Source organism: Grampus griseus (genome assembly GCF_964374135.1).
Source record: "Grampus griseus genome assembly, chromosome: 1".
NCBI classification, from domain to species: Eukaryota; Metazoa; Chordata; class Mammalia; order Artiodactyla; family Delphinidae; genus Grampus; species Grampus griseus.
The window spans coordinates 3,616,633-3,629,581 of NC_139017.1; the positions used below are offsets into that span (position 1 = coordinate 3,616,633).

A 12,949-nucleotide genomic window follows, 5' to 3' on the forward strand; every position below is an offset into this window, starting at 1 on the left:
CATGACCCTGGTGATACCTGGCTGGATTCTTCAGCAGCAATGAATCATCTTTGTTTCTGTGATAGCACAGACTTTCAGGAAAATAACAAAAGCATAACGCTTGAGGACCTGGACTTTTGAAACCAAAACTTAAATGACATTAAGAGCATTTTACATCCGGCCCTGAAGAGGACAATTTTTCTGTGTGAGCCTGGTGCCAGGTAGGGTTTCTGGAGCCATAGCTGTTGCCTTACACAGGGGTATTTCTTCTGCCCTGACCTCATGGAGTTCACATTCACCCCAGAGACAGATCTAGCTTTGGACCTGGAATCTATGGAGCCATCCCACGGGGGGGCAAGAGCCAAATGAATGTAAAATGTGACATAAAATAAAATAGTATGTAGTTCATTGTAATGGAGAAGAAAATGCTGACAAAATATTGTTTCATGAGGTCATGCAAGCAGTGGATGCTTGTGAGTGAGGCGTTCTTGGGTGTCTGATGGCAGTCGATATTTCTAGAGAATAAAGAAAACAATGGATAACGCATTTTTATCTAAGTTGGTTAGATACTTAATTGCCTGAAATCTTATAAATGGTACCTGTTCATATGCCCTCAGGCTTCATTCTTACAATTCTATGATTATACCTGAAGTATACAGAGAAAACCCAGGATGAGAGTTTATAAATTGTTGTGTTTTAAATTATTATAAACCCTAGATGTTAACAAATGTGCCAGGTTAGTGTGTTTCTCGAATGAAGCATTAAGGTGGACATGTTGTTTTAACGGTTTAGACTTTGCTGTTCATAGAAAAAAGCATTAAAGCTTATAACTTACATGTTGCTTTTGTTTCAGCTACACATTTCACATCAGTTCCATTACGTTTCACTCTTCCATTGACAGAGGCATGTAATGTTATCTCATACCTTGCAAAAGGTTTCAAATATTCCAAATTAATTGTATTTGTGGTTTTATTCAGAGTGTGGCATCTTTCTTCTCAGGGGAAAAAAATGGAAACTTTTAGTAAGTCATCAAAATTTAAGATTAGCACATATTTAATTTAGTGTCTACAGTAAATCATTCCAAGCCGACTCCAAACTGAGTGATTGAGAAATGAAAAATCCTTGGTGCTCAGAAATACATACAATTATCAGCAAATGCATTGAACAACTGTGATTACTATAAACTCAAATATTCAAAAATGATGGTTTCATATAATTAATTTGGTACATAACATATTTAATAAGTTCAAGCATATTGTTTACCTATGATCTCTTTTCTTTCTGAGAAAACACAGCTCATGGTGGATATTATGAAAGTCTTTTTTCCAATACTTTGGCAACCCCTTTTCTGATACTTAACCTCCAAACTTTGAACTTTGGTATGAGCCACTGTTATAGACTTCAGATACAAAATCCATTTGATCACCAGTAACTAAGTATCCTCTGCCCTATTCATCTGAGCACTACAGTAATTCATGGGAGCTGAAACAGTGAAGGACAGCTTCACACTGGCAGTAGAACCTGAGCTGATCATTGAAAGATGAGTGAGGCTGGGTAGGTGTAAGGGAGGAAATAAAATTTTACAAAGGAAAGAAGGAGCATTTTTAGTTTAGGCACGAGCCCGACTAGGATAGCAGACTCTGGCTGGGTGGGAACGTGGGAGGTGGGACCTTGCTTACACAGATGAGTTAGCACTTGTTAAGTTGAAAAATCACTAACCACTAATTATTTTTGAGTACCAAAATGCCACCAAGAAAGACAGGTTAAAAGAAGGTTAGAGAGGAAGCATGTTACAGTGATAATAATAATAATACCAGTAGTTATAAAAACAATGAACAGACGATGCTGTGTTCCAAGCATGCCTTGAAGTGGTCTATGTGAATTAATTCACCATCACCACAACCCTATAGGTTGGCACTGTTGATGTCATCTGATTTTACAGATGAGAAAACTAAGCCACAGAGATATTAGCAATCTGTCCATGATCTCACAGGAAAGGAACAACAGAGTCAGGATGAAACCCGGACACTGAGGTCCCAGAGGCCATGCTTTACCCTTCACTGCCGTGCATATTGTCTGGGGTAGAAGAGGGGGACAAGGGTCTGCAATGGGGCCAAGCTTTTTCCTCCTCTTGGACACTTTAATTCTCTGGTCTAGGTGGTCATGCCAATGGACTTGCAGAAACAGTGTAAGGGAAGAATTAGCATGTGCTAATTTCTTGTCTCAGTTACTTATCCATGACATGGAGATTACAGTAATATCTCTACCTCACCATGGGATGCTAAACAGTAAGTGAGATAAAGTGTCTGTTCCAGCCTGGTTAAATGTCTATTTTCTCAGAAATCCCTAAATCTGAGTTAGTTGATTTAATACCCGCCAGCTCAGCTACCCTGTCCCCAGTGAGAACTGTCTTTGAGGACAGGAAAGGTGTGAGTTCTAGGGAGGGGCAGGTGGCACCCCCTTATATGCTGTCTGGCTGTCGGGACAAGTATCAGCTTCTAACTCAGCTACAATCCAAATGTCAGGATGTCGTTCTCAAGGTCCATCTGGCTTCCATTCAGTGACCTAATTTTGTATGATTGTAGATGTAATCTCACAACCATTCTGCATCAAAATGAGTTCATTTATGTTGTTCTGTGATGCTTTCATCTTAGCCAGCTTGATAAAATCAAATTGTTGATTTAATTTTGAACAACACATTTTTTTCCAAAAGACATTGCTGTTTGGGGAATCAAAGTGTTCAGTGCTTAGAAAGATGGTTTGGAATGTTCATTTCCAGTTGCCAAGGGTTTCAAGCTTTGGTTGAAAGGTCAACATATTTTACACGAGCCTCTCTGCCTCCATGTGGGATACCTTTCCTCAGGACCCTGAGGTCAGAAGCACTAGTCGAATGGCACAGGTAAAGACTTTATTAGATTTAGTGATGAAATTTAGTTTTCCTTAGGGTGACAGGGATACATCTAGTTTCAAGTCATGCCTGTTGCACTCGAAATGGCTAGATAGATACTGGCTTCATCACTTGTCACCTCTTTGCTTTTTAGCAAATACCTCAGGAAATCCATTAACAACTTCCCAGTTTAAACTGCTCTAAAGTATCTTCTTGAACACCATGCAAAGTAGTATAAACTCGTTGATCCCCAAAGGGTTTTGCACTGCTACCTCCCAAAATAAGAGGTAATTTTTCTCTTATGTTGTTTAAGCAAAAAGGCAATAAACAAAATCATTTCCAATAATAGCGCTGCGATGTGGAAGGGTGCACGCTGGTTTCAATAACTTTTGAGAAATAGTCCTTTGAATGCAACGACTCAGGGTCTCTTCCCTATTACTGAGGAAACTTCATTGTCACTTGGCACTTTAAGTTAATACATAATACTACAGATGCACAAGGTGTCTGATGCTCAAACATGAACTTACAGTAGTGAAAAAAGCACAGTCCAAGCTGTTGAATTTGAGCATTGATTTTAAGTTCTGTGATCCTCAGGGAATCGTATGAACTCTGAACATATCCATTTATCTCTCCTCTCAGAGTCATTGTTGAAACATTTAACAAAATCTTAAAAAGCTATAAAAACACCCCACAAGCAGATAAAACTAAATAAATGTCAGTTACATTTTTCTACCTCTTTTAGTCTACAGCTTTCAGAGTCGCTGTGATGATTAAATGAGGAAATAACAAAAGGAATTTAATACCTAATTAAAAGTAATATAAATTGCCATAGGAGTTCACTGACTTTCTTCCCGTGGATTTTTAATAGTGGTTTTATTTGAAATAATGAGAGTAGTTAAAAGAATTGTTCTAACAATGCTATACTCCGATCATCTCTCTTTGACTTAGATAATACAGAAGAGGATCTCATGTCCCGTGCTCCTGATGAACCAGAAGACAAGACAGAGCACGCTCCTCTTCCCAGCAGTGGAGTATGATAGCAACAAGAGACAGAGAACTGGGGATGAGCTGTTTCCAAAGGGCCCTTTGAGCAGAGTCAGTGCATGAGCCACAGTGGAGACTGGGTTCAGTTAGTTACCCACCAACTTTTGGAGAGGACACACAGCCAGATGTTCCCTACCTGCCCCTTCCCTCCCCACCCATTCTGTTCAAGTGTTATATTTGGAGAGTCATAAATTTGGGTAGCACTGAATAAGAAGGAGCTGTACTCATTGCAAAAATCAAACAAAAACTCATCTGACTGCAATAACTAACACATTACGTCCTTCTAAGCCTAATTATTCAAATACAGGTTTTTTAAATAGTATAGAATACAAAGAAGCAATAAATATTGCTCCATAAATTTCCACCATATATTCTGGCATACAAAATACTCCATAGTAGAGAGAGAATATAGAAAGTAAGGAATACAGAAAGAGAGAGTGAGAAGAAATTTCAGAAAAAAGAGAAAACAAAACAATGTGCTCACACAGAAACCAAGCAAAGAAAGTTTGTAGGAGAGGTGTCCAGCGAGGCAGACTGTACTCCTGTAATATGTCAGATTACAGATTGTCTTCCTGTAATTTCCATTTTTCATCTTCCTGTAAGTTCCATTTTTCCTTTCTCATAGACATAACTTTTCGAATTACCATAACCTCAAATACATTGCCTGTATTTCTTCTCCATAGAATTTGAGTCCTCTTATGCTAATTTGAAAACTACATGTGTATTGAACTTTGCTGTAGTAGTTTGATTATTAAGATTCAAACAACAAGCAAAAAAATATGCTATCAAAATATAAAATAACACACTGGAGATAAGTGGCTTTCTACTTTTCAAAATTTGAAAATTTATGTCTGGTTCCTATGCACCAAACAAAGAGATGGAATTCTGTGAGATGTCCAACTCAATACTACTTTAAGCTGCAGGTAAAGGATTGACAAGTGGGCTATTCCGTGTGCTGAATCTGTTCTGAGGTGGTCCACTGTCCCCACTGTTTTCTACAAGTATTTTAGATACTTCACATCGTCCAGGAGATGTCTGGTCTCTTAAATAGTGTCTCATTTGGAGGGACTAGGCCAATGGTTGAACTAGTCATAGCACATTTTTTGGGCTGTCTTTATTTCTGCACAAGTTCTGCAGAAGTTAGTTAATGCTAACTAGAACTATGTTCCAAGATTCCACCTGCCATCAAACTCTGTAGCTAAGTGGGCATATGTTCATTTTTGTTCACCCAATTTTTTGTGTGTATCAGCTGGGGCACATTTTGGAAGTTGTTGTTTGTAGTCCAGAATGATGAGTTTTTGGAAGACAGATATGAGTATTATCTTCCAGAGATTTTCTTTCTCTAAGCTTTGGAGTGTAACAATTAGAACTAAGAAGATCAAGAACGAGAAATGAGTATTGGGGGATACTCTGAGATTTAGTCATTTCAGAGGCTAGGGAGCCTGTAGTGAGTGGAGGTAGTTCTAAAACCAAGGCGTACAGGATGCTCATCACGGTTGTAATGTAGAGAGCTCCGTGGCTCACTAGCTCCATCCATATGTGGAGTGCGCTTTCCAATTTTTGATTTATCTTTCCTGATATGGAATTAAATTCTATAAAAGTTACCTGAAGGATTCCGATAACAAAGAGTGAACGTATGAAAAAAATTTTGCGGTGGTTCCCAGGTAACCCATCCTTTATGTGCACTGAAGTTAGAACAATTCATATTCTGAGGGATTCCTGGAACTGTTGAAAGAATAAGAATATAAAATGTAAGAAACAAGACATGGAGAAAACGTTCTTCATATTATCAGCATGCATTATTAATAGCCATATTTTGATTAATTATGAATTGATGATGAAAGTAAAAGAAAAATATCTGGTCTTGTTAAATTTGATATGGTCATGTAACAGAGTGTCACTCCAGGGTGACATTGTGGAGCCTAAATGTTCCACTGACTTGACGAGATCTGAAAGCCCCTCTTCCTCTCATTTATATTATTGTCCAGCTATCTTGGGATGTCTAGATTTCCCTATGCTGGAAATCTGTCACTGGTAGGGCTGATAAAATTAACAGTCAGTACTGGAGTAACACTTGTCATCACTTCCAGTAACTAGTCATCAGAACTTGAGGTGAAGAATGTAATAAATGCTTAAATCAAAACTACAAGGTATAATTTATATGAAAACCTGCCCGTTTGGGGTATAGTTGGATGGGTTTTGACAAATATATGCATCGATATAACCACCATCGCAATCAGATATAAAACATTTCTATCCAACCTTGGAAGTTCTTCTGTGCCCCCTCCCAGTCCACCCAGTTCCCTTGCCCACCCCCAAACACCCTCTGTACTGCTTTCTATTACTATAGATTAAATTAATCTTTTCTTTCATTTCATATAGATAAAATCAAACAGTGGGTACATTTTTACGTCCAGCATATTGCACTTAACAGAATGTTCTGGAGATTCATTCATATTCATTCATTCACACTGTATGTGTCAGTAGTTAGTCCTTTTTATTTGTGAGTAGTATTCCATTCTAAGGATAGACCACATTTCATCTATTCTTTCAACTGTTGATGGACATCTGGGTTGTTTCCAGGCTTTTGGCTACTATGAGTGAATCTACTATGGATATTTGTGCAGAAGCCTTTCTGTGGAAAGGACATGTCCTTTCTTCTTTGGTAAATACCTGGAGTGAAAGTGCTGAGTTATTACTTTGCCTTCTCACCAATAGTATTGTCAGTCTTTTTCATTTTAGCCATTTTAGTTGGTGTGTGATGGCATCAACATCTGTTTGTTGTTTTAAGTTGCATTTCCCGTTGACTAATGATATTGGGAAAATTTTTATGTGCTTATTGACCATTTGTGTATCTTTTCCTGTGAAGCATATGATCAAAATTCTTGTCCATTTTTAATTGGGTTACTTGATGTCTTATTTTGTATTTGGAAGAATTCTCTATATATTCTCCCAAAACTCTCTATTGAAAAAATTAATTGTGGATATTTTTTCACAATGTATGAATTGTGAAAAATTTTATTTCCTTAGTGACTTTATTCAAAGAGCAAGAATGTTTAATTTTTATGAAGTTTGATTTCTAAATGTTTTTCTTTTATGATTCTTGCTTTTTGTGTCCATCTAAGGAACCATTGCTTAAGCTAAACTAGCAAAGATTTTTCTAATGTCTTTGTCTAGACATTTTATAGTTTTAGATTTAGTGTTTAGCTCTGCAATCCATTTTGAGTTAATCTTTGTGTTTGTTGAGAGATAAAGGCTGATGTATTTATTTTTTCTATAGGGATAACGAAAAAAAAATCTAATAATGAAATAAATATCCAAATAAATAAATAACCAAAAAAAAAATCCTTCCCTCCACTGAATTGCCTTTGCACTTTTATAAACAATAAAATATTTTTTTTCCTGGGATTTCTATTTTGTCACAGTGGTTTATAAAGACTGTACTAATTTTAGTATTTGTATCCAAAAAGCATTAAATTTTTGCTAGTTACATGAAGACATAGTATTTCTGTAGGTTCATTTATTTTCTAATGGCTTTGAGTTGTTTGGGGGGCTACTGGAGACATGGATTTAGGAAGCTGCCTTACTCTCAGCTAGCTATCCCTTCCACATGAAATTCAGAATCACTTTAGTATGTTCTGTCAAAAGTCCTGTAATATTATAATTAATAAACAACTTCAGCAATGAGACAGATTTCAGGATCAATACAGAAAAGCCCATTGTATGTCCACACACTGACAATGAACAATCTGAAAATGGAATTAAGAAAACACCACCATTATAAGCAGGAATAAATTTAAACCTAGGAGTGAATTTAACAAAAGAACTATAAGACTTGCACACTGGGAACTACAAAACATTCTCCAAGAAAATTAAAGAATACCTAAATTAATGGAAAGACACTCCATATTCATGGACCAGAAAACTAACATTGTTAGGATGGCAACACTTCAAATAGATCTACAGATTTAACTCAACCTCTGTCAGAATCCTGGCTGGCTTCTTTGTAGAAATTGACAAGTTGATCTCAAAATTCATATGGAATTTCAAGGGACCTCAAATATCCCAAACAATCTTGAAGAAGAACAAAGTTGAAGGACTCACACTTTCTGATTTCAAAACTTACACAAAGCAACACTAACCAACAGTGTGGTACTGGCATTAGATGTATAGATTAATGGAATGGAAGAGTCCAGAAATAAGCCCATCATTATTGTTAATTAATTTTGACAAGGATGTAAAGAACATTCAATGAGAAAAGAATAGTTTTTTCACTAAATTGTGCTAGGACATCAAAATAATGAAATTGGACCCTTACCTCAAATCATAAATGAATATTAACTCAAGTGGATTAATAGAGCTAAATTTTAGACTTAAAACTAAAATATTCTTAGAAGAAAACATAGGGATAACTCTGCATAACCTTGGATTTGGCAATGAAATTTTAGTTGTGACATCAAAAACATGAGTAACAAAGGTAAAATTTAATAAATTGGACCTCATCAAAATTAAAAACTTATAAGCTTCAAAAGCTATCAACAAATTAAAATGACAACCCAGAGAACTGGAGAAGATATTTGCAAGTCATATATGTGAATTGTGTCTAGAATATATAAAGAACTGTTACAACTCAGTGAAAAATCACCCAACTTTTAAGAATGGGCAAATAGTGATAAAAGATATACAAATGGCAAATAAACAGCTGAAGCTATGCTCAAGATCATTAGTCATTAATTCAAATCACAATGAGATACTACTTCACACCCACTGGAATGGCTAAAATAAAAAAGACAATAAGTGTTGGTGAAGATGTGAAGAAATAAGAACACATACGTTGTTGGTGGGAATGTAAAATGATGCAGCTACTTTGGAAAACTGATTGGCAGTTCTTCAAAATGCAAAACATAAAGTTGCCATATAACCCCCAAATTCCAATCCTAGGTATAAACACAAGAGAAACGAAGACATATATCTACACAAAACTTGTACACAAATGTTCATAGCAGCATTATCCATAATAGTCAAAAAGTGGAAACAGCTTCAATGTCACTCAACTGATAAAGGGACAAACAAAACAAGGTACATTCATAAAACGGAATATTATTAGACAATAAAAAAACGGAAGTATTGATACGTTACAACATGGATGCACCCTGAAAACAGTACACCAAGTGAAAGAAGCCAGACACAAAAGACAACATATTTTATGAAATGTCCAGATTAGGCAAATCCATCAAAGCAGAAAGTAAATTGATAATTGCCTAGATATGGGAGCCGGAGGGAAATGGGGAGTGACTGTTAAAATATACCAGCTTTTTGCTGTTGCTTGTTTTTTTGTAGGTTTTATTTTATTTTATTTTTTTTGGTGTGAAGAAAATGTTTTAAAGTTGATTCAGATGATGATTTACAACTCTAAATATATTAAAAACCACTGACTTCTATACTTTACATGGGTGAATCATACAGTAGGTGAACGAACAAAAGTTTGTGGGTTTGTTTTTTTTAAGAATGTGGCTTCTTTGGCAATGGTCTTGAAAAATTTCCCCTGTTGCCTGAATAAAATGACATGTAAAATGGTTAAATTGCTATTTTCAAAGGCTGCAGGATTCCTGCATTACTGGAACAAACTCAATAATGGTGGGTTTTTTTAAGACCTTACTTTTTTACAGCATTTTTGAATTCACAGCAAAATTGAGAAGGCACAGAGATATGCACAGCATCCCCTCTTACCAACATCCTCCACTTGAGTGGTACTTATGTTACAATTTATGAACCTACACTGACACGTCATTATCACCTGAGTCCATAGTTTACATTAGGGTTCACTCGATGTTGTTCATTCGATGGATTTGGACTAATATATTACATGACATGTATCCATTATTATGGTATCATACAGAGTACTTTCACTGACCTAAAATCCTCTGTGTTCTGCCTATTTATCCTTCCCTCCCTCCCTTACAACTCCTGGCAACCACTGATCTCTTTATTGTCTCCACAGTTTTGCCTTTTCCAGAATATCATATAGTGAAACCATATGGTATGTAGCCTTTTCAGACTGGCTTTGTTCACTTAGTGATGTGCATTTAAGGTTCCTCTATGTCTTTATAGCTCATTTCTTTTTAGTGCTAAATAATATTCCATTGTCTGGATGGACCACAGTTTATTTACCATTCACCTCCTGAAGTACATCTTGGTTGCTTCCAAGTTTGGGCAATGATGAATAAAGCTGCTATAAACATCCATGTGCAGGTTTTTATGTGGTCATGAGTTTTCATCTCCTTTGAGTAAATACCAAGGAGTGTGATGGTTGGATTGCATTGTAAGATGATGTTTAGTTTTATAGAAACCCTCAAAATCTCTTCCAAAGTGACTGTACCATTTTGCATTCCTACCATCAATGAATGAGAATTCCTGTTGCCCCCCATCCTTGCCGACATTTGGTATTGTCAGTGTTCTAGATTCTGCCCATTCTAAAGGTGTGCAGTGATATCTCATTGTTATTTTAATTTCCCCAATTACATGTGACGTGGAGCATCTTCTCATAGGCTTATTTGCCATCCATAGAACTTCTTCTGTAATTACATATTTTATAATGTACTAAAGGATCCACTTTGCTAACAGTTCATTTACTATTTACTATCTATGTTCATAGGAGAGACTGGCCTATAGTTGCCTCAGCTCTGCCCAAGTTTGGTATCCACATAACAGTAACCCTAGTTTATCCCCCACCCTAACAATAATCAAAATTAGTAGATAGATTTCCATGATTTCTACACTGTGGAACACTTTGAATAGGATAGGAACTAACTGTAAACTTACCTTTCTGGTTTTTCTTTTTTAAAGGGCAGGTGAGGTAAGCAGACAATGAGTGTGAAGAGATTAGAGAGGTATTAGACTATTATTTTATATACAACTCCAATTTTCTAATTCTTCCTAGGCAAATGTCCATAATTCCTATGTTCTAGAAAATTATCCATTTTATCTAACTTTTCATATTGGGGGCAAGTTTCTTTATAATCTGTAAAATTTCTACTGTATTTTTAATTTCCTTTTTATAATGCATGGGGGAAGGTTGTTTTGCTAGAGGTCTAACTATTGTATTATTCTTTTCAAAACCAAGCCTTTAAATTGGTTAGTAAATTCCTGCAATTTTTGTTTGTTCCTTCTTTCAATAATCTGTACTCTAAACTTTGTTATTTTCTGCTTCCTCTGCTTTTGTTTTCTGGTTCTTTTCCAAGCACTCTCCAATGATTTTCATTTAATAGAGAGCAAAGTGATAAAAGTTCCCATAGGGCTTCCCTGGTGGTGCAGTGGTTTAGAGTCCGCCTGCCGATGCAGGGGACACGGGTTCGTGCCCCGGTCCGGGAAGATACCACATGTCACGGAGCGGCTGGGACCATGAGCCATGGCCGCTGAGCCTGCGCTTCCGGAGCCTGTTGCTCCGCAATGCGAGAGGCCACAGCAGTGGGAGGCCCGTGCACCACACACACACACACAAAAAAAAGTTTCCGTAAAATGTCACTTGATCTTACTTAAGGCTACAAATTCCTCCCCGCAAATATGTCTTTACTTTACTCAAGTCTGAATATCTTTGTTCCCAAAGGTAAATTTAAGCCATCTATATTTAGTGACTTTTGATACTTTGACATGTTTCCGCTATTTTACCTATTGTTTCCTACTTAGTAGTCTCTCTCTCCCTCCCTTCCTGCCACGTTTTTCTTCTTCCTTCCCTTCCCCCTCCCCCCTTTCTTCTTCTTCTCCTTCTCCCTCTCTCCCTCTCTCTCTCTCACAATCTCTCTCCCTCTTCTTCCTCCTTCTTTTCCCTTCTTTCTCCTTTTCCTCCTTTAACATGAAGAATTTTTTTTTTATTCCATAACTTCCTTCTACTGCTGATAGGAAAAGCCATCTATTTATCTGTCTTTCACGTTTTTAGTGGTTACTCAGAAGTTGTCTTATGCACAATTAACATAGTTTCCTAGCAGATTCTAAATTTAACTGGAATGTCTTTACTTCTACTACAGCGGTCCCCAGCCTTTTGGAACCAGAGACAAGTTTCGTGGGAGACAATTTTTCCACGGACTGGGGTTGGGGGGTTGGTTCAGGCGGTGATGGGAGCGATGGGGAGAGGCAGATGCAGCTTTACTTGCTCACCGGATGCTCACCTCCTGCTGTGCAGCCTGGTTCCTAACAGGCTGAGGATCAGTACCCGGGGGTTGGGGACCCCTGTTCCACTAAATACAACTGAAATGTTAGCACTTTTCACTTCCTTCTCCCCTCCATCTTCCAAATGCTATTACTTTCCAGAATTTTACTTTCCAGTTGTTATTAGTTATGATAGTCTGGTTATTATTTATATTGCTGACATTTTAGTAATAACAATTGTTATTTTGCCATCAACACTTAGCTTTACCATTGCGTTTTATTAGCTTCTTAAAGTGAGCTTCTGTGCTCATTTTACTCCTATCAGCGGCAGGATTTGATAGAGGGGGCAAAAGATGCAGGACACACCAAGAAGAGAATGCTGCTACAGGAAGAAAGGGGAAATAAAATGGAAAACACGTGAACAAGCATTTCACTTACCTCACAGTTTTGTTTCCACCCCGACCTCACAACAGCCTACAGTTTGCAAAAAACTTGATGAAGGTTTGGATTCGCTGTCATTTATTTCTAAATTCTTACTTTAAAATGGACACAAAGCCATTTTCTGAAACCCTTTCTCCAAATCCATAACATCTTTTTCTGTGATTCTCAACGAATCATAAGAATATAAAAAGGAAAGAAATTTAACATATAAATGTAAGTGATATACTCACCTCCAAAATCTGTTTTAATAGTTGTATTTTGGCTAGTAAGAATCTTGTTATTATAAGATACTTCTGAACTACAAGTATAATTACTTTCGGGCTGAAGGTTGAACTTTTCAAATCTGCCACTTTCATTATATGGAGAAAGGCCATCTAAAAGAAATAAGTATTGCATATGAGTATATGAATACAATATATCACACTTAAATTTCATTTTGGTTTTATATCTATA

General features: G+C 36.8%; 1 protein-coding gene across 1 annotated transcript in view; it reads right to left on the reverse strand.

The window, feature by feature from the left end:
• PTPRC (protein tyrosine phosphatase receptor type C) overlaps nt 1-12,949 on the reverse strand; it is a 122,640-nt gene that overhangs the window by 39,452 nt on the left and 70,239 nt on the right. The window contains exons 9-11 of the mRNA XM_082672782.1: nt 12,727-12,870; nt 5,516-5,635; nt 815-973 (exon numbers count right to left, since the gene is read on the reverse strand). Of these exons, the coding sequence (XP_082528908.1) occupies nt 815-973; nt 5,516-5,635; nt 12,727-12,870 (423 nt within the window). The remainder of the gene's footprint in view (nt 1-814; nt 974-5,515; nt 5,636-12,726; nt 12,871-12,949) is intronic.